Source organism: Ambystoma mexicanum, chromosome 1p (assembly GCF_040938575.1).
Source record: "Ambystoma mexicanum isolate Mex_15411 chromosome 1p, UKY_AmexF1_1, whole genome shotgun sequence".
NCBI classification, from domain to species: domain Eukaryota; kingdom Metazoa; phylum Chordata; class Amphibia; order Caudata; family Ambystomatidae; genus Ambystoma; species Ambystoma mexicanum.
Window position 1 is genome coordinate 744,477,108 of NC_090921.1, and position 21,665 is coordinate 744,498,772.

The 21,665-nt window shown below is 44.3% G+C and overlaps 1 protein-coding gene across 2 annotated transcripts in view; it reads right to left on the bottom strand.

Moving 5' to 3' along the window:
• Window positions 1-21,665, bottom strand: part of LOC138580074 (methanethiol oxidase-like) — a 443,490-nt gene that overhangs the window by 355,285 nt on the left and 66,540 nt on the right. For both annotated transcript variants that reach the window (XM_069650339.1, XM_069650330.1), the window contains exon 4: window positions 7,547-7,732. In XM_069650339.1, the coding sequence (XP_069506440.1) occupies window positions 7,547-7,732 (186 nt within the window). The remainder of the gene's footprint in view (window positions 1-7,546; window positions 7,733-21,665) is intronic.

Genomic DNA, 21,665 nt, shown 5'->3' on the forward strand with positions numbered 1-21,665 from the left:
GGTACTCCTCTAAGTTTAGTAAATTCAATCGGATATCTTCGCATTAAGTTCAATACATCTATTAGAGAAAACCACTGGAAGCATGACTTTGTCAATCGAATGACGCAATTCAGTATCCAAGGCCTGAAAATAAACAAGTCTTATGGTAAATTCACGCTCGCTCCAGTTGTAATTTTTTATGCCCAAAAGGTTCTCCCGGCAATTACCTTTGGGTCTGAATTGGGTTGGAACATCAAACCCCAGTTTTGGCAGAAGCTAGAAGGCATATTCTGGCGCCGGGTACTGAGGCTGCCAGTTTACATCTCGATGACCTCACTCCGTTATGAACTTTCATTAAATTCCATGCATAACTGTGTTATTTGGAAATCATTGACGGTGATGCAAAAGATGAAACTGAATCCCTTGACCCCGCCGTATCGGATCTTTGAACAAATTCCAGGCCGTGGGAGTCCAAGTCTCCTAGACGATTGGCTATCGTTGTTAGAGGCAGTTCTAGCCAATGCTAATTTAAATCTAGCCAATCTGATTTCACAACCCCAATATGTTAAAAAGAAGTTTGTGTCCTGGAAATGGATCCAGAACTGCAATCTGCGACAGACGATTGATATCGGGCATCAATGAACACAAGCTTAATGTCCAGTGTCGCTATTTAACAAATTGTCCATCCCGACATCATCGCGACCAATTTTTTAGGCTACGTCTAAACGCTTTGAAGACCAGGGAGATGCAATTTCTCTGGCATCTCAAGGAAGTAAATGACGATCTTTGTCGCTTCTGCAATGTCAAAATTGAAACTTTAGAACATTTAATAATTGGATGTCTTGCGATAACATCACGGCAAATGCGCCACCTAGGAGGTTTCTGACCTGTGGAATCCGACGATCAGAGCTGGTGGTCATACGCCATTGCGGGCCACAATGTTAAACTAACTTGTGCAATAGTGGACTTCCTGGATTCTTTACATCTAAACGAGAATGTTGTCTCAAAATGAATATTAATGTGAACTCTTGCGGATTCCGTAGAACTAGAATGAGATTGTTACTTGCAGCAAATTTTCTAACCTTAATCTATACTATGGTAATGGAGTCTTTTCTTTTCCTAGCCTCATAAATGAGGCTGATGTTTTATGACTTGCTGACCAATCTCTTTGTTATAAAAGTTTGGCGTCCTGTTAGCTTCCTTTCAGGGTTCGCTGAGCTGGTGATTTAATTAAAAAAAAAATGTTTTACCTTTAACTACCTATTATGACTTGTCCAGCCTTGTGATTGCCTTTGCATTTCACCTGTAACTAACTATTATGACTCGTTCAGCCTTGTGATGCCTATGCAATTCACATGTAACTACATATTATGACTTGTGCAGCCCTGTGCTTCCTATGCAATTTACCTGTTACTACCTTTCGTAAGCACTTTCTGTAACTAGCGCCTAGATGCCTGAGGGTTTTGTGCGCTGAAGTAAATGCAAAAAATAAAATAAAGAATTACACCCTTTCGGCCTAAAGAAGCGTTTATTAACGGTACCCTGGGAGGTGTCGTTCATGAACAGAAAAGCATCTTGAGCTCGTTGTAAAATAAGGAACGTGTCATTCCATGATAGAAAGACACATTTCTCATTCTACCTGGAGCTCAGAATCAGCCCCTGTTGTCTAAAATGCACTTGTCTTCTCAGGCACAGTTGTTATATGTTTGGCTTTCAATTATATACTTTTTTAAAGCCTAATGGAATATATTATTTTAGCTTCTGTCGCCCAATATTCAATTGAAGACTACAAGTCCCACAATGCTATTTGTTATGACCTTACACAATGCCATATGTATTTAAAATATATAAATAAAACAGGCAGATAAAAGATTGTGTGTTATTTTTCCCACTCTCATCATGTTGTAATTGGGCTCCTTTTCATGTCTAGTTGGGCTGTCAGTGGCTGTGTATTCGCATCAGCTGACCTGTGCACGTGGCTTCGGAGGAGGGGCACATCATGGTGTCTCCCTGGTATGGCATGCGCAGATAGGCAACATAGCACTCCTTCCTGGAATAGAGTCAGTTAAGGAGGGGGGCTTGAAGGCTTTTTTGTTTTCTTTTTCCTGTTCCAGGTGGTGTTGATGAAATAGTTTTTGTTTACTCGGCTTTAGGAAACGTTGTGTCTGCTTCATACTCTGTGGCAGCAAATGTTTCTAGAAAACGTACACCTTTCAAAGAGAACAGATATGTCGTCGGACAGCGCCCGTTTCTTTAAGTTTTAAAAGTAATGCTTTTGCTATAAACGGTTGCTGTTTACTGCATAGTGATGACGTGGACTACACGACTGCTCCACGCCAATTGTTGCATGCACACTGGAATGTGGGTGGTGATTTTTGGCGTGGACAATGTCGGTTTTCCACGCCACTTTGTTCACTCACTCTGAATCTTGCCGGTGTTACTTTATTGACACATTCAGCAACATTTCCCTGATGAAGGGCTGGTCCTTAAAAATAAATTTGACAGGTCTAGTGAATTTAGAAGAAATGGGCCCAAACACAGGGTTAAATCCATCTATACGTCTGCTAATATTTCACATGTATTTTTGTTTCTGCATAGAGCCTTTTTGACCCCAATGAGATTACTAAATAAGGCACAGATGGGCATTGCTGGCCCTGTGGAAATTCTTGTGGATGGTACATTTATATGTTTTTTGAATGTCCATTTGTTCATAAATTCCTGCAAGTCATTTGGACTCGTTTGACTAGCACCTTTAAATTAAACCTCCCCCTATCAATCACAAATGTGTTGTTGGGCAGCACAGTCCCTGATAAGGATGCAAATAGTACCTCCTTTCTTCTTTATGATCTCTTCATTGCTATTGCCATCAAACATATTACTGCCAATTGGAAAGACTCCAAAAGTGTATCAGTTAAAGCATATATTACATACACAGACTTGAACATTGTATGGCACTGAGTCTTAATGCAGTAATTAAACATGATGCTAAATGGTTGTGTTGCACAAACTATCTTACCTTTCGCAATATGGCTACTCATGGCGCATGAATTTCAATGTATTAAATGTTCTTAATGATGACCTCATTTTTCTTTTCATTATCTGTACCTGAATTTCTTAGCGGCAAGTTCTCTCCCTCCCCCTTCTCCCGTTGTGCCTTGTTTGTTGTTTGTCCTTGTCTTCCTCTTTTTGTCCATCTTCATGATTACCACCCCTTTGGATGGTGTTCTGTTTTGTTTTTGTTTTTCTTGCCAGATTACATTTAGCATGTATGTAGTTACATTTCTATTTCTAAACTGGCTTTGTTATCTCAATACCAATTGTTCTTTTGTATATCTTTGTAATGCCTTAAATGGAGACCTTTATCTTAAATTATTTGATCCAATCATATTTAGTACTTTCCTGTTCTTAAAAATGTTTAATAAAAATGATTAAACAAAAAAAGAAATTTGACTAACAGGCTCAAAGTAGTAGAATAAACATTGCGAAACCATATTTGTTAAATTAGATGTTACAGTTGAATCATTTAATGATCTAGTAATCTGATTATACTGGGCAGATTTTTTTTAATTAACATACGAAGTCTGAATCAGTTGTAAACTGACTCAAAAAGTTGTCCCTATTTATTAATTTATTTTGAAAAATCAATTGGTTGTATCAGATTTTTTTGTATGAATTTTGTTAGTTAAAAACTGTTTAGCTTTTTGTTATTATAACAAGAATGTGTCCAATGGATTGCTTAGTAAATCCTATGCATTGTTTGGGACAAATATACGGTTTACTTTGATTTGTTGATGCCTTTGAGGTATATAAAAAGCAAAGATATTTACATGCATTCCCTGTATGGGATGGATGTTTTGTTCCATTGAATGTACACCTATTTGTGAAAGATTTGTGGACTGATTAGAAGTTGTAGTCTGAATCCTGGGGCTTAGATGCATTGACAGAAGATGTAGAGCACTGGCTCGATTGCCATGAATGGAGACAGTGAGCTGTGTGTCTGGTACAGAGTAAAGTAAAAATAAAGCTTAGAATGATGGTATCGAAATGGTCGGGGAAGATCAGGAGAATCCGAAGTTAAGAAGAGTGCCTATCATCTGAGAGAAATGTACTTATGGTTATCCAGGAGAATATTGAATCTGATTGGATTCAATTTCCTCAGCCCATCACAAGTGACTGCCCTGAGATTATTGGCACTGTATGCACATACGTGCAATAAATGACTTAAGTCTTCTCTACAAAGCAGGGCTCTGGTGTTTATTCAGTGAAAAGCTTGAGGCACAAGAAACAATTGAGGCATCAGGAAAGCCCTCAGTCGGAGCCTCAGACCTTGAGGAAATGGAATTGTAATGCAAAGGGTCTTCTCCCCTAGACACCTTTAGGGAGAGTTGGAGGAGGCTGGTTAAAAGATGCAAAAGAGAAAGAAAGAATAAAAGATAAACAAAGAAAGAGAGCTAAAGGAAGGTGAGGTGAATAGGCAAAAAGGAATAAAGAAACAAGTTGACAGTAGAGCAAACCATCAGTGCAAAATAACTCAGTTTGCAAAGAGTTCATATAAATTAACATTATATATGTGCTTCCTACAAACTGTGTCATTGCCAGGTATATTCTATCATGAAAGCTTAGATTTAATGTAAGTGTTTCCTACAATCAACACTAAACCAAGTCTATTTTAATCAGTTTCGAACAGGAGCCATGCTTTACCAAGGAACCTAATGCTGAAAACAAAATGTGGAGTAGTAAAGATTCACTATAAAATGGCTCCCAGAAGAGCCTGGGGCTAATCAACATATAAGATACCACTATTTAAAAAGAGATCATGAGTGTTCCTCTTTAAACGTTATTAGATAATGTGAAGTTTAACAGCCTTGACTCTAGACATTTCACTCTTGACATAACATTTCAAGCACTGCGGCGAGAACCCTATGAATGTTCTTCAGTCGTTGTTATAGCAATCACTCCCACCGTTCTGGCTCGTACAGGGTCAGTATTGGCACGCCAACCCAAGCCTAATAGGCACAAGCTTCATTTGGGCCTTGGCTAGTGCTCAGGGCCATTACAGGGGTAGGATGACCAGACGTCCAGGTTTTGCAGGGACTGTCACGGAATTGGTCCCTCTGTCCCCGACCCCAAGAGGTTTTTTTAATTAAGAAACCATATTCTGGTTGGGAGAAAAGAGAGGGTGACTATATAACCTGCCAAAAATGATATACTAAATGAACATTTTGCCTTCTCAGGGTGGGATTGAACTTCCAACCTTCCAAGTCTCAGCCACCTGCACTACCTGCTTGCACCACAGAGACTGACTGAGCAATGAGTAAACAGCAAAGCATCGAATATCAATCGGAGCAACAGCTCCTTCGTTATGAATGTGCTTAACTCCCCAGTGAAAATGTATAATTTATATGTAGGAACAGTTATGGAAATACTGTGGAATGGTGGTGGAGGGGAGGCGGGTGGTCCAGTTAAGGGGAACAGGGATGTAGTGGGGTATTGAGGGAGCAGGGGGGCGCAATGAGTTGTGACTGGAGAGTCCTTCTGGAGCGTCCTTCTTTTATGTTGCTGGCCATCACGTTTTTGTCTCATTATAAATAGAAAAATGGGTAGTGGCATGGAAAATAGAAAAGAGAGGCAGTCCCTTTACAAAGTCCATGCTATGCCTCCGGCGGGGCTGAGGGAGCACAGAGGGAGACCAGAGCCGGGAGTGACAAAGGTAATTTAGGGAGTTTGGAGGCAGGGGGCGTTTGCTGCTTAAGGGACCAGTAGGCGGAGGGGGTGGCCAGTGCAAATACAACAGTGATCTTTGAATCATGCTCAAGTTCCCAGCCGTCGGATTGTAAATAACTGGCTCAGCCATCCTGTTGCCTTCAACCTCCTTCTGCATCGCAGGTGTTCTCTATTTCCACTACAACATACCATACTTAACCTTCGGAGCAAATTACCTCCTTTAATTCTCATTGTCCCCCCTTGACACCACAAACTCTGTCATACCATTTCGAAGCAGAAGTGTATCATATGAGGCCACTAAAGATCTGCACTGAGCTGGGGGTAAATGCCAATTTTCAGGGCAATCACCGTCGGCAATATTACCGCACAGTAATTGCACCAAAAATGTCCCAATGGACACAATGGGGACTAACAGTTAGCGCCCAACTCGTGATCCAGGGGTAATACCACCAGACTGGTGGGCACTAATGCAAATAAAGTTGGGCAGTATTCCAGCTGGGATACTGCCCAACTCATGATCAGGCCCACAGTACGGGGAAAAAGGCACTCATACTGGCAGCAACCGTCACAGGAGCAATAGGAAATAGATACATTAGTATATGGATGATGTAGATTGATTGCAGTTGTTTATGAATAGATTGAGCGCGTGCACTGAGAAATAGACACACTTTGGGAAAATGCTGAGTCAGCATCGGCCTCATACACTGGGTATCACTGTATTTTTATTGTATTGATAAAATGTTTTCTCACTTTAAACTAACCACAGGTATCATAAAGCGGCCACCTCGTATATATACACATCATTTACTTCTGCAATAATTTGTCAATCACCCCCCACCCCCAAAAAATAATATTATATAATCAAATTCACACTGAGGTTGTCTCCCCCTTATGAAAGTATTGCATCATCTGCAAAGTAGTGTCAGACACATATTCATAATGACCTTATCACCTTTTATCAATAAGGTTCCTATATGATAATTATATGGGCAACTGGTTCCACGCTCTGATAACAAATTCGACAGAGACGGCTTGTCCTGCCTGTACCCGGCCATAATCTCTCTAATTCCACCACAGAGAGAACACCCAAGTGACATTTTAGATAAGAAATTGTTATTACCGGACTTGGTAGTTCACAGTCAGAACCCTGAGGAGTCCCTGGATATTAGCTTAATAGATGTATATGTTTGTGTACAGGGTTTCAAGTCTGATATTGCCCCCTAACATAGGCAAATCTGATGAACACTGAAAACCTTCCACGTTACTTTGCATATAAGGGAAAAGTCTGTCTTTTATTCCTCTGCAAAGCAGTACCAGCTGCCTGTTGACCTGTGCAAGGTGGTTACTATCTGCCTGCTCACCTGATGTCTGTCTACTCCTGAAGACGCTCTACTGGGAGTTTTGCGTATGCTGATTTCCAACATAGGGAGTCAACAGAAGAAGACAGACAAGTCTACCGCCTTTTGGAGACTTGCCACTTCCAGTCAATTGGATGCATATTATTACTGGGAAGTAGGCTCCCGCCATCTCTCTGAAACAATGAAGATATTTGCTTTTCTGAATAATTCTGATATGAGCCTAGTATATATAAGGTAGAGCAGAATTATTAATGATCTGTTCTTGTCTTTTCAAGAAGTGTCTCTTGAAGAATACAACCTTCAACTATAGCAGGGAAGTGCTTGCAGATGTTCTTTAAGCCTGACATTAGACTTTCACCCAGTCATTTGGTGCATCATCAATCTGTCCACTCCCCTCCCCCGGCACCCATTGCCTTGAGTAGCTGGTGCCCCACTTGAACTATCCACCTTAGAAGAAAAGTCTATGGATGATTAACGTTAGGCACCTTATGCAGTCGCGGAGCGAGTGGGTCTGTCACCGTGTCTATCACATAAATCCTTGAGGAAATCACAGACGGCAGGATCAGGTATTTTCTGGCCTTGGTAGCATCTCCGTAGCAGCTACTGCAGGCGTTCCAACCTGAATGATGGAGCTCGTCATTCAGGTTCGTCATGGGTAAACGGTGGATCACCTGAAAGTGAAAAGGAGAAATTAAACAATTAGACCATCTTGAAAAAGCTAAGGCCAACATCGGACAAGCACGCAAGAGCACAGAGATACACATGTCTATCAAACTAATTAACATGAGTGGTGATAGGTACTTGAAGTACCTTGAATGGGCGCAAATCAACACTTGTGTTGTGGAATTGAGCCCTAACACTTCAAGGTAGCATCTTCATGGCAACCACCTTTGGCTCCCCCTACCCGAATTTGACCATGCTCAACTGGAATGTGACATACGTCTCTCTGCTCTTTCTCCTTATGCTCAACGTTTCTGTAGTAGCCTGGAGTGGATTGGAGTGAATGTAGTCTTGCATTAAGGAATTAGCATTATTTGGGGTCTCTTTGGGTGTTGCAATAGAAGCAATGTCCTTTTTTTTATAATGAATATGGGTAGTGTGGATTAGCATGGGATATGATGGCTTGGACCACTTCTAGATAAGCAGTGAAATCTCATGGAAGACAATGTGAATATTTAAAAAAAAAAAAGAAAGGCCTAAAGCATGACCAGCAAAGTAAACTTCACCTTTGGAAGAGCAGCGAGGCTGGGACTTGCCCCTGGCACAATGCCATAAGTGCCGATCTGACATTGCAGTGTGGGTAAGATTAGATGATGGCTCTATATTATTGGTGCCACTACAACCCAGTCTTAGGGGTTTTATTTCTCGGTCAGTTGCTGGGAGATTATGGGAGTTGTGGGATCAGGCCACTTCAAGTTAATAAAGTGGATTCCAGTCAATTTCACCCAACAGAAAGTTCTAGAACTAGAATAGAGTGACATGTAGTCACCTTTTAAACTTGACTTAGGCTAATCACTGGAGTGGTCTTTCCTGTTAGTATCTAGGACCCTGCTGCAGTTCATTGCCAATGATGTAGGTCTTATTTACCTCATTGGTGGTCTGCAGCCCCTTCTGAAAGTCGAGATTTCTGAAGGGGCTGCTTCAATGGCCAAGTTGCATTGATAACCTCAGGTTACTTGGACTAGGAGACCGCATCAGTATTAATGAACTTATACCTACAAGGTTAGTACTTGTGTCATTTGACTCAAAAGTTCCATAATCCCACAGATTCAATTGGGCACGCACAGCTTGCCACCAGCGCTATCCTTTTCCGACCGCACCAAGCACTAATGGTAGGATATTATTTTTCTAATTTATTTATCTTTTAACAATGGTTGCATGGACTAAGATTCCTCTTCCTCTGTCTTTTTACCAAATAAAACAAAAGTACCTAAAAAGTATTTTGAAGTGTGCGGTAACTTGTACTTACAATTGTGTTTATGCACGTTTGGACATTGAAAAAAAAACGAGTGCCACTTTCAGATTGTGTGGTTTTCTTTTGCTGATTGTATTGTGTATTCTAAAATCAGTATTTTTATAGCACCACTTTAAGACTGATGGAACGAGCACCCAGCTTCATGGGGAACTTTGAGGAATCCAGACTCCTCCTTTTAAATTTCCTACTCATAATTTCTCCATAAAGAAACACTGGAATCATTCTGGCAGGGATTCCATTTTGGCCTTGGGCTGTGTGCACTGTAAGAGGAGTTTGGGGCTTGTGGGAGACACTGGGGTAGACTTTTGGGAGAAACCACCTGAGATGCTGGCTCCTGCCCCGAACACCAGATGAATGCCATCCTATGCCTAGATGGCCAAATGTCCCAACTGGTCACTGAGCATAGCATCTGAGCAAGTGACAGTGAAGTTTGAGAAGGCACTCGGCCTGCCAACCTACTTCTTCAACATGGGATCTGGCATAGATTCACATGCTCATGAATATTCCCTGTCGTCAGGCCGGGAATCCTCAGTAAAAGAAAAAGTAAGCAGTCTTGCTTTAAAAGCTTGAAAACTGCTTTTCACCTGTTAATCAATCACTGAAGTCTGGGTCCTATTGCACCCATCCAATGATGACCATCTCCCTAAGCCCCACCCCCGGTGGCCATCTTCAGATTTTTACTGCACGCTTCAGTGCTGGGAGTCCTCTCAAGTTATTGTTCGAGCTATTTTTTCCTATTGGTGAGTTTTTACACAGATAAATTGTTCTATTTGTGTCTGATCCTTTCTCGTTTCCGGACCGTTGGTCAGTGCCAGCACCAGGGACACATTGCGGGTGAAGATCGTCTGCAACATCGTCGGATCTTCGATTTTCCAGTTCGGAAGGCCTTGTGAGGCCTACTTCGCACCTCGCCATGTCAGAAGAAGGCAAGAGGAGTCTTTTCAAGCTCTGCGCCAGACGTGGCTAAAGGAACATCTACGTCAAAGAACGGCACACAAGGTGCCTCTATTGTCTGCACACTGATCATGACGAGGACAGATGTGAGATATTCCGAGGCTTCGCCGCCAAGACAAAGCGAGACCCTTAACGCAGGTTGGTGGCATGGCTGAAAGAAGAAAGGGCTCCGGCCTCGCCTTTTGGCCCACACAGGCCCCCTTCAGGTCCGGACGACATTTGGAGCGTTTTCCCTTCTGGGAAGAGGTCAAGATCCGCCAAGTATGTTCCTTCACAGCATGTCCAGAGAAAGGCTAAGTGCCACACTGCTGATCCGACATGGACCGCCACTTCTGCGGGACACAGTTTGGAGCATGCCCGCTCCCCTTCGCCTTCGCCGTCCACTGTAAGCCTTCTGGTGGGTGGTGTGTCTTTGGAGAGGATGACCCTCTCTTCAAAACATGGCCCTTAATCGAAGAATAGACCACAAACAGACATTTGCAATGAGGGCGCTCCAAGGTCCTCATCGACGCCTACATCCAATACCTCGCCAGAGGCAACGCCGTCAGCATCTCACAAGCAGAGACCCCTGTCGGCGAGATCGCCGTCTACCACAGCCACGTCCATGACCAGGACCCCGTTGATGGCTGCCCCGTCGACGACCGTTACTACGGCTTTGTCGACGACCCTGTCAACAATCCTATCAGTGATTATGTTGATGACTGTCCCGTCGACGACCACGGCAATGGCAAAATCTTCCCTGAAGGTTACACAGCTTTGCCGGCCTACGACTACTACTGCTCCGGCCACGACTACGACCGCAAGGGTTCCTGTCATGACGATCTACACAAGTTTGGATGAAGAGTCCTTTCAGGGAGGCTGCTGCTCGGACCAGGGAGGGGATAACCCAGTGGGTGAAGAGACCCCCCTAGTGCAACAGGACCGGCCATCGACCCTGACAAGACGCACTAGCCCTCCATCAGTGCCAGCACCTGAGGTTCCTCAACAGGTCACTAGAGACATGTCTCTGGATATTCTAACTACACTGCACACCTTGGTATAAGAAATACAGCAGCAGCTCCTGCCCCCAATGGCTATGGTGTGGAACCCCTCAGGCAGAGCCCTCCAAGGATACGGGCACTACGGAAAGAAATGAGTTTGATGACTTGGTGCCACCGGATGGAGAACCACTGGGTGCCGACGATCCCCCCAGGGCATTGTCTCCTGACGATGTGGGTTCCTTCCACTCCATGCTTTCAATGGCATCTACCCACTTCGTTTTAGTGCCTGAGGAAAAGGAAAAGAAGGGAAATAGGGAAAAAGAAGGGATTTCTTTTCCAGAGACGTACGTCTTCCAGGAAGACCGTAAAGTCCATTCCACTGCTGGACGATGTTTAGGAAGAAGGCCTACCTCTCATGAAGGCCCCAAGCTCTACACCAGCAAAACAGGACTTGAGAAGAAGAAGAACGCTTTATTTCTTGCTGCCCGCCTCAACACGTTGACAAGCCTGGCGTTCCCCTAAGAAGAAAGAGTGACAGCAATGTTGGGGAAAGTGCATCACCTAGCTACAGCTCAATCCACTGCGGTACGCGCCATCAAGTCACTTCTGGGCATGATGTCATCCTGCATTCACCTGCTCCTGTTTTGCAGGCTACAGATGAGACCTCTGCAGGAGTTTCTGGATGCCAGGTGGCTCCAGATTATGGGCAATTGGACGGATAGGATTGCCTTCAACCAAGACTTCAGGCAAGCGGTTCAGTGGTGGGGAGTATGCAAGCTCTTTACGCAGGTAGCACGGTCCCAGGTTCCCCAGTTACAAGCTAAGGTGACCATGGACGCCTCTCTGGACTGATGGGGGCTCCCACCGGACAGTCCCACAAGTCTTTCCAACCTTTTCTGCGAGCGCGGGTGGTGAGGATCTTCATGGACAACACCACCACTATGTTTTACATACTGAAGCAGGGCGGAACCTGCTCTCCTGCTCTCTACCTGGAGGCGCGGGCCCTGTGGCACTGGGTCATTCTTCAGGGTCATGTTTCTCATCCCATTTCATCTGGCGGGCATCAAAAACACCATTGTGGGCTCCCTCAGCAGGGAAATGCGATCCTGCCATGAACAGGAGATCCAGCAGGTGCAGACGTCACGTCTCTTCAGCATGTGGGTCGACCCTGGATCGACCTCTTTGTGACAGAAGCAAACTTAAAGTGCCAGGCCTTCATCGGCAGGTTTCCCCAGCCGGGAAGCCTGGTAGATGCATTCTCGTTCACAGTGGAGGGCCTCTTCCTGTACATGTTCCCTCCAAACCCTCTGCTGCTAAGTGTGATCAACACACTAAAACACTGTCACAGCAAGATGATACTCATCGCCCCGGCATGGCCCCACCAGATCTGGTACCTGGACTTGCTCTGCATGGCGATATTGCACTGGCCATCCGGCTGCCTCCTCTTCCCAACCTCCTCGCCAGAGAAGAAAGAACAATACTGCACCACGACCCAGCATCGCTGAAACTCATGGCTTGGCTCCTGCAGCCTTAGAGTTTGGGCATTATGACATTCCTCCAGAATGCAGGATGGTACCGGCCAAGGCAAGAGTGTCCTCTACACTATCGTGTTATGGCAGCAAATGGAAATGCTTCACGTTGTGGTGTAAGGCGCAAAAGATTACACCTCTGCGCATCACAGCCCCACAACTAGTGCCATACCTGTTGTCTTTAACCAGTGTCGGTTTGGCCATGCCTCCATCAAGATGCATCTGGCGGCTATTTCCCAGTTACACAAGGTCACCAATCAGGACATCGTTGTGGTCTCAAAGACTCGTCATGGAGTTTCTGAAAGGCCACTTCAGGATTTTTCCACCTGTGAAGGCTCCTGCCCCGGGCTGGGAGCTCAATGTCATTCTTGCTAAACTCATGGGGTCACCATTGGGACCACTGCATCAGGCCATGCTGAAGATTCTCTCATAGAAGCTGGCTTTCCTACTGGCCATCACCTCGACCAGGTGGGTCGGGAGATTCAGGCTCTTTCCTGCAAGCACCCATACTTTTCCTTCAATGCAATGATGGCGGTGCTCTGGACCCACCCCACCTTTATGCCGAAGGTTCCTTCTGAGTTCATCTCAACTAACATTTGGTGCTTCCAGTCCTCTTTCCAAATCCTTCTAGTGCCGCTGAGCGGACGTTGCATGAGCACAAATGATTTTCGGAAGACGTCCCAACTCTTTGTAAATTTTCAGCCCTGTGAATCATGAGAAGGCCCTGTCGAAGGCTTCCATATCCAGGTGGCTCTCTGGCTGCATCATGCACTGTCATCGTCTGGCCAATAGACCTCTTCCAGGCCGGCTGAGATCACATTCCACCAGAGCCAGTGCAGGAACAACAGCATTTCTCTCTGGTGTTCCTCCTGCTAGATATTTGCAGGGCTGCTACGTGGAGGTCCACGCACTCCTTAACGACTTTCTACTGCATCAACAGGGATTCCAGGGAGGATTCTAGAGTCGGCCAGGTAGTGATATGCAACCTGTTTATTTGAGGCGAGTCTGTTCCAGGGGTTAGTGGTTATACTTCTGTTGAGCCTTGGCACCTCCCGTGGTTGTGTTATGTACTGCTGTGTATTCGTATTCATGAGCCAGACCCCTATGCTGGGGAGGGAGAGACAAGTTACTTACCTGTAAGTGTTGTTCTCCAGCATGGCTGTGGTATGGATTCACCTGCAAACCCTCCCTCCTTCCCTGCAGTTGCTCTTCTGGGTTCATGCTATCACTTCACGTGCTTGGAAATCTGAAGATGGCCACCAGGGGTGGGGCTTAGGGAGACAGTCATCATTGGATGGGTGCAGTATAACCCAGACTTCAGTGATTGGTTTAATGGGAGAAAGGCAGTTTTCAAGCGTTTAAAGCAAGACTGTTTATTTAATTTTATTACAGAGGATTCCTGGCCCGACGCGGGGGAATATTCATGAGCATGTTAATCCATGCCAGACACATGCTGGAGAGCAACCGTTACAGGTAAGTAACCTGTTCCATACTAAGGAAGTTGAAAGGGGTTCCTGGGGTCTTCATATTTCAACAGATATTTCTCTGAACCAAACGTTCATGCCACTCATAACTCTTAGCACCTAGCCTATGATATTAAGTAGAGTCTACCACTGGCCAGATCATTGTGGCACATAGGATAACATGTATCTGTTAGGGAAAAAGAGAGAAAGACAGATAGACATGGTCTGACACTGGCAATGTGAGCAAGTAACATTTGGGACTTTGAGCTTGGTGCGGCTTGACAATCTGACGATCTGATGCAGGTAGACGTAGCATGTTTTTTTTCCTCTTGGGATTTGGACTGGCAGTGCGGGAAGCACGAGAAGCTTGGACAGCAGTCGCTCAGCTAGTGTGAGGAGTGGAGAAGTAGAGGAGCTGAAGTATTGGGGCATTTTGCCCCTGGTGATTGCCATGTGACTTCCAGTTGCGGCCTGTCTTCTATTCCCAGGGGAGTGTGGTTCTGACAGAGACTGGGTAAGGCAATGGCTGTGATTGCGTTGGTTAAATAGCGCATTTCCTATCACGACTGGTAATCTAAGCCCCGTCAGAGCCCTAAACAATACATTGCTTGCTTGTATCTGTGATTTTCATGCACTCTGCTCAATCTGATTGAACAAGTAATCTGCGCAGTGTCTGTGGGGACCTTCTTCTGGGACCCGTGAGCTTTGCGTGTGGTACGAAACGATTGCACACGCTTAGTGCATGGCAGTGAGCAGTTGAAGTAGTTGCTGCAGAGGCTGCTAGATATAATAACTGTGTTTTAGGACTATGAGGAGCCGAAAGTGGGCAAGAGTAACCGGTACGGACTTGCATTTAAAAGAATTCGCCAAGTGCTGTATAACTACCGTGTAGTGTTGATAAACCGCCTTGTACAACCTTTTCTGGGAACTAAATGCTGGCTAAAAAGAAACTGGGATGCAACTTGCTAAAGTGAAATGCAGAGCAGACAAATTCAGACATGGGCCTTAAGACGGCCCCACATGGGGGTGGGGGTGTTCAAATCTAACACAGCCGGTAACGAACGCCACTGGCACTAAGATTAGAGCATATTTTCCCACAGTGGCTGTGGGTGATTCAAACCAAACCAGCACAATGGAAATGCTGGGTTTGGTCGATAGTAGCCCTCATGATAGTTTGAAATCTGCATCCATGGACAATAATTATGATCTAAATTTGTATTATTCACTTATGCAGGAATGTGGCACGTTATCTGGTTGTGGTCATTACAGAATCGGGCCGAATGTCCCCAAAATGGGGCCAGTAGTGGAGATTCAAAATGGCTCCCGCATCTCTGGCATGCCTGATATATTTTGTCAGAGAGCGAGGAAGCTACTTGGATGGAGCAGGCAGACAGTACTCTTACAGACGAGAGACATTTTGAGGCAGCACAGTTTGTCCTAAAAAAGCTATTGAAATTGTGTGGGAAAATACAGGAGACAGTCACACTTCACACAGAAATGTTATGTAACATTGAAAAGCGCCACATTAACCATCTTCCCTCTAGACAAACTGAAATGTCCACATACCAGAATGTTGTGCAGGGTGGTATTACAATCGTGGATTCCTTGGAGATCCTTAATGCCTCTCGAGAGGGACTGGTGCATTCTATTCGCCATGACATGGAATCGACTAAAGTAGAGCCTCTGGCCACACATAATGGGGATTCTGACCATTCAGTGGTGTACATATCAAGACAGGAGGGTCGGCGCCTCAAGAGGCTGAATAGAATAAAAGCAAAGAATGGTGGTAGAGGGAAAACATTGTTGGAACAATCTATTGTGGTGGCATCAACGTCTCCAGTAGACACATATCCCACTGAACCAAGGCTCCCAACTAGTAAACCTAAGTGAAAAGCAAAGAGAAAACAGAAAAGGCGTTCTGGGCAAAAGGGAACTCTAACAAGTTGGATAATAAAACCAGCTGCTCAGGCAGTTGTCGGGGCTGAGTCGGATGGTGAGGCTGAGGCGGCCTTAGAAATCTCTGGATCCGAGGCACCAGAGTTTAGTGCAGTTTCACAGTATGATGATCGTCTATGCTCTCTTGTGGAAGTGGAGGCTGACAATAATCGATTTAATACCTCCCCAATACTCCAGCAGCTTGAGCAGGACAAAAATAGATCTATCAGGGATCGGAAAACAGGCGATCTTCGTCCATTTTCCAAAAACTCAGCCTACATCATAACCCAATTATTCTCAAATAAATCTTCGGCCACGGTAAACCTCTCACACGTGTTGGGTTTATTCTCTTTGATCCCTGCTCTTCATGTACTTGGTTCAAAGGATCTGGAGTAGTCGACTTTCTGGGTGATTGTAGGACCAACTCTTCATACGTTCAGTGCGTCGCCCACCCCAATAGTCAATATGGTCTTTGATCAACTTCCGGAATTCTTGCGGATGGACTATGACATCACGCCTAAATCTGGTGGATATAATAAATCATCAGCAAAGCAAAGAATTAGAGTTTCTACCTCTAATGCTGGTCGTACTGTCCATGTGGATGCATTGGCGGTCCATGGTTCAGGTCCTGTGGGAAAACATGATGAGGACTAGGGCTAGTTAGCCAGATTCCTGACTTCGAAGCCTGCTTTGCGGAATTAACCCTTAAACTTAATATCTTGTAACTCTCGCAGCCATAGACAATTTACGGCTTCGAAAGCGGGTCATGAGTTGATAATGAGTGCAGACATATTCTTCATTCAGGAATGTTGGTTAACAAGTGAAACACATGTGAATGGACACCAGACCTATTGTAAGCTGGCAAATAAGAATGATAAATGTCGCCAATTGGCTGCCTTATGATTGAAGTGAGATTGAGCCTCTCATTGTGTGGAGCCTCTCATTGTGTGTTTTAGGTACTTCAGGCTGTAACTATCTACAGGTGGTATTAACATCTCTGACCCGCCAAATAATTATAAGGTGGTGATTTGTAATGTACATGTTCCCTCAGGAGGGAACGAAACAGAAAATATTATGTTATGTACTCATGAGATCCTCAATGGGGTAGTGTCTGATAATACATGTGACTTTATAGTATTGGGGGGGTGACTTAAATGCCCACTGTGTGCACACCCAGACTTGTGGTGTGTATGAAAATGTGCAACCTCAGTGGCTGATGCTGCAAACAAAGGAGAATAGACAGGGAAAGAGATAGGTGGCCTTTACAAACAACTGGGAGCTGATGCCGCGAAATGGAAGAGCTGCAGGAGATATTCTGGGAAATTATACATTGAAAATGGGAAACATTAGAAGTACCACATACTATGTCTTTGTTAGTCCTGAGCTGTTGCCTAAGATTCACTGTCTTGTCAGTTTGTTCAATGAGTATAGCGATCATGCCCTTGTGAAGTTAACCATCACTTTAACAAAAGGAAGGGTGTGCTCTCGTAAAGTGGGTGAGTTGCAGATAGGAAAACATGGCTATTGCATAAGCTGGTCGGACAAGAACATAAAAGCTGTGAGTACATTTATTGAGAATAAATCATTTATACAGGCACAGCAAGAGCGATCTGAAGACCCACATTTTATTGTGAGTCAGATCACAAAACTAACATTGTGTTTTATGCCAGTTGGGGTTAAGTCTTTGGTTACAGCTAAAGTAAATTCCCATGGTCCAGAGGACCCTGTGATTCGTATGGTAAAAAGGAATCTGCGGCAACAGATCAGATTGAGGCTAAACATGAATGTTGATCCCGCTGTAACGGCTGATGCTATAAGGAAGCTGAAAAACCATCATTTTAACTGGGTTAAGAGATATTGGTATTTGGTTAAGAACGCATGCCTGGCAGAGAATGTTCTCTATTTTACGTGAATCGAACACTACAACATTTTGGAACGTCTTCTATGAAGTCAGAGGTAGGGGAAAGGTGTAACTGATAAACCCCGTTAAAGATGAGAAGTGCAAACTGTTCTTGGGTAGAATTGACCCTGTCCCTGGGACGAATAATATACAGTGGGCCTCATTACGACCCTGGCGGAGGACCATGGTGCAATTTGCACCATGGTCCATGGCGCTAAGCTGCCAACTCCGCCAAGGTGGTTGGCGGACTTACCGCCCCATGCCGACCTTGGCGGGGCGGTAAGTCCCCAATCCCCATTTTACCCTTCCCCATTCCCATTCTTGCCCCATAGGGTATAATGGGAGTGGGGAAGGCGTTAATTACGCCACCGTAAATTACGGTGGCGTAATTAACAACAAGTCCCATAGCGCCATGGATTTTTCCGCCTGCAAAAAGCAGGCGTAAAAATCATCCATGGCGCTACGGGAACTCGTAGTCTGGCGGAGAGGTACGCCATGCACTACGCCGGCGTAAAACCCTCTCCGCCAGGGTCCTAATGAGGGCCAGTGTCTGGTTCATAATGAAAATGAGCTCATTATAACCCAGGAAGATATTCTACTCAGTATTAGTACACTTAAAGCCCGGATGGGTTATCGAATGTCGTTCTCAAGAAGAATCCAGATTACTGGTCTTATTTGCTGTATTGGCTTTTCCAGGCGTGCGCTAGCAGTGCTAAAATCCCTAAGTCATGGCAAAAAGTAGTTATTATACCAGTCTACAGAAAGGGCAAACTAGGGGATCCTTGTAATTGTAGGCTCCTTGCCCTTTTGGACACCTCATCTAAGATCTGTTCATCTTTCTTTTTGAAGGAAATGGTAAAGTGGGCCGAGATCAATAACATTTTGAGCCCATTTCAAACAGGTTTCAGGGCTGAGTGTGCAACGTCTCGCAATATTTGTGCACTAAACACTTTATTTAAGACCACTCTGCAAAAGGCTAAGCCTCCGCTTTATGCTGCTTACATAGATTTCAGTGCAGCATTTGATACTTTCCATCGTGGCAGATTGTGGAATAAGCTAAGGAGTAAGGACTGCCTGAGTTCCTCCTTAACTATCTCATTCAACTACATTCTGACACAACAATTCAAGTAAAGTTAAACAGTCAAGCGGCCTCATTATGAGTCCGGCGGTAGCCGTGCAGGTAAAACCGGCAGGCTGCTGCCGGACCCGTAGTGATTTACTGACGCCGGACTTGTGGATTCACTGGGGCATTACAGCAACTCTGTTAATTCGCCATTAGGACTCCACAGGAATGGGTACCACGGAAGCATCAGCACCGTTAATAACGGTGCCGATGCATCCGCGAAACTCTGCTTGTGGGGTTGCCATTCTGCCCGCCAGGGTCAGACCTGGCAGGGAAAACTGCACCCTCCAGCAGACTCGTAGTTTGGCGATCCGTAAACAACGGTGCCGGTAGGCTCGGCAACGGTGCTCGGACCGCCAAACGTTTAACGAGGTCCTCTTGTCAAAAGAAATAAAAACATATAGCGTTTTGGCCCCTATGCTATTCAATCTCTATCAGGCTTTTTTATTGATTGTCTGAGAACAGGGCACAATATCCCCCCCAAAATAGGCAATGCTCACAAACCTTGGCTGACCGATGTGGGCGACCTTCTCTTATAGATCACACATTTATAGGGGCGGCATGTAGTGTGGCCAAGTTGTGTGACTATGCCCATGAAAATGACCTTAGAATAAATGTGGGCATGAGAGTTTCCACCTATGCGTATTTAAGGTATGTGAAATCAGAAAAAGGCGACTGACTCTAAGAGACTGAAAGCACTAACGCTGATGGGTGTTATTCAAAAATGTGCTATGAATAGTCGTCTGCAGTATGGAAGGAATCCGTATTGCCTACAAGCAATCTGTGGCCCCCATGTTAACATATGACCTTGACGCAAACTTGCAGCAACACAGCTCCTGGGTGAAATTACTAGAGGGTCAGATATGGAGAAGGATCTTGGGGCTGGCTCCTGCGATTCCTGTGGAGGCAATTAGTTGAGAGCTAGGACTTTCCTTGTTAGAGGAATTGATATTAATGAAAAAGGCCTTGCTATATATTAAACTATGTTCTGCTCCTATGTGCCTATTATTGCAAATTATGAGGACTACCATGCTGGATGACGTTAATCAAGCCATGAGGAAGTTCAAATTGTAATGTGGTCATTTCTTTAAGACTATTGACTGGTTGCCCAAGTGGGAGTATGGGTGCTATGTTTTGTTGAAAGAACTTAAAGCTAAGGTATTAGCATGGGATTGGATAAAACACGGGAACAGCTGCATAAACTAAAGAGCTATAAAGAGTTAGTCTGGCTTTATAGGACATTCCTTACTCCATCTAGATACTTGTTAATGCATCCCTCGCCTACCTACCACAGAATCATTCTATTGATATGGTTGGGCCAACTCCCGACCATGGTAATCCCTGGTAGTTGGCAGGGCATTCCCAGGCCTAAACGCCTGTGTAGAGTATTCAACGCAACGGAAAAGATTGCATTGAGACTAATAGGCATATCCTAACTCAGTTACTCATGTTTATGAAAGGTTTCTTGTTAGATTTGTGGAGCGTTGTGATCGTTTGGCTGCGATGCCTTTTGGTGAAGGTGTTTAGATTGTTCAAGCATCACACTAATGTTAGCTTCATCTAACTTATGGTTGTAAATTAATAACAAATGTGTCTGAATCTATTAGTAAGCAAGGTTTACAAGGCACTTATTTTGTGAATGAGGTGTACCATCACCAGTTGCATGCGGATTGTTTACATTGTACTGATCATTTTGTTTTATCAACAATTGTGCGCATTTTAAGATAATATGCAATTTCTATCTATCTTTTATGACATGTCTATCTTACTTTTTTTTACTTGTATAGGTCTATGCACATTTTTAGTTGCCATTGGGCTGTTTATATTGTATTAGAGATTATTGAGAGTGGAACTCAGACGGGCTAAGAAATATAGCATGACAAGGGAGATCTATCTCCCTACCATCAAGAGATTAAGGAATAGATATCGGGCAGATATGAAGGCTAAGAGAAGCTTAGATAGAAATAAAACATGGCAATGGTTAGTGCAGACTATCTGCTCAAGGAAAACATGTAACATCTGGGCACTACTGAATGAAGCTAGGGGGAATAAGACAAGACAGACAGTAAACCCCATAGGTAGTGCCGAGTGGATTAGGTTTCTGGGGAACCGTAATATAGCAACTGAATGTGAGGAAACAACGTTGGTAAGTAAAATACCATCTGAACCCACTATAGATATTTCCTATGATTCGATCTTATCCGAGATTAAACTGCTGAAATCCTCTAGGGCCCCGGGACCTAACGGATTGGCCAATGTTGTAATCAAGAGCCATCCTGATTTTTGGGCTACTTTACTTAACATCTTATTTGCTAAAATATTGAGTGTAGGTAAGGTCCCGTGCTCCTGGCAGTCGGCAATCCTAATACCAATATTTAAAAAGGGAAATCGCCTGGATCCAAATAATTACAGATTACTCTCTATGATCGATACCACCAGTAAATTATTTGCCTCACTAATACTGAAAAAACTACAGCTATGGGTGGATCGATCTAACATCTTATGCAGGTTTCAATGCGGCTTTAGACAAGGTTATTCCACCACCCATAATATTTTGATTATGGATATTATGCATTGTAGGGTGCTGCAGAATGGACAGCCCCCGCTGTATGCGCTCTAAGTCGATTTCAAGGTGGCATTTGATACTATTCCCAGAGAGAAACTATGGATAAAGTTACAAAAACTGGGCTGCCCTGAATATCTCCTGTACTATCTCAGGTGTTTACACCAGAATACCAAAGTGAA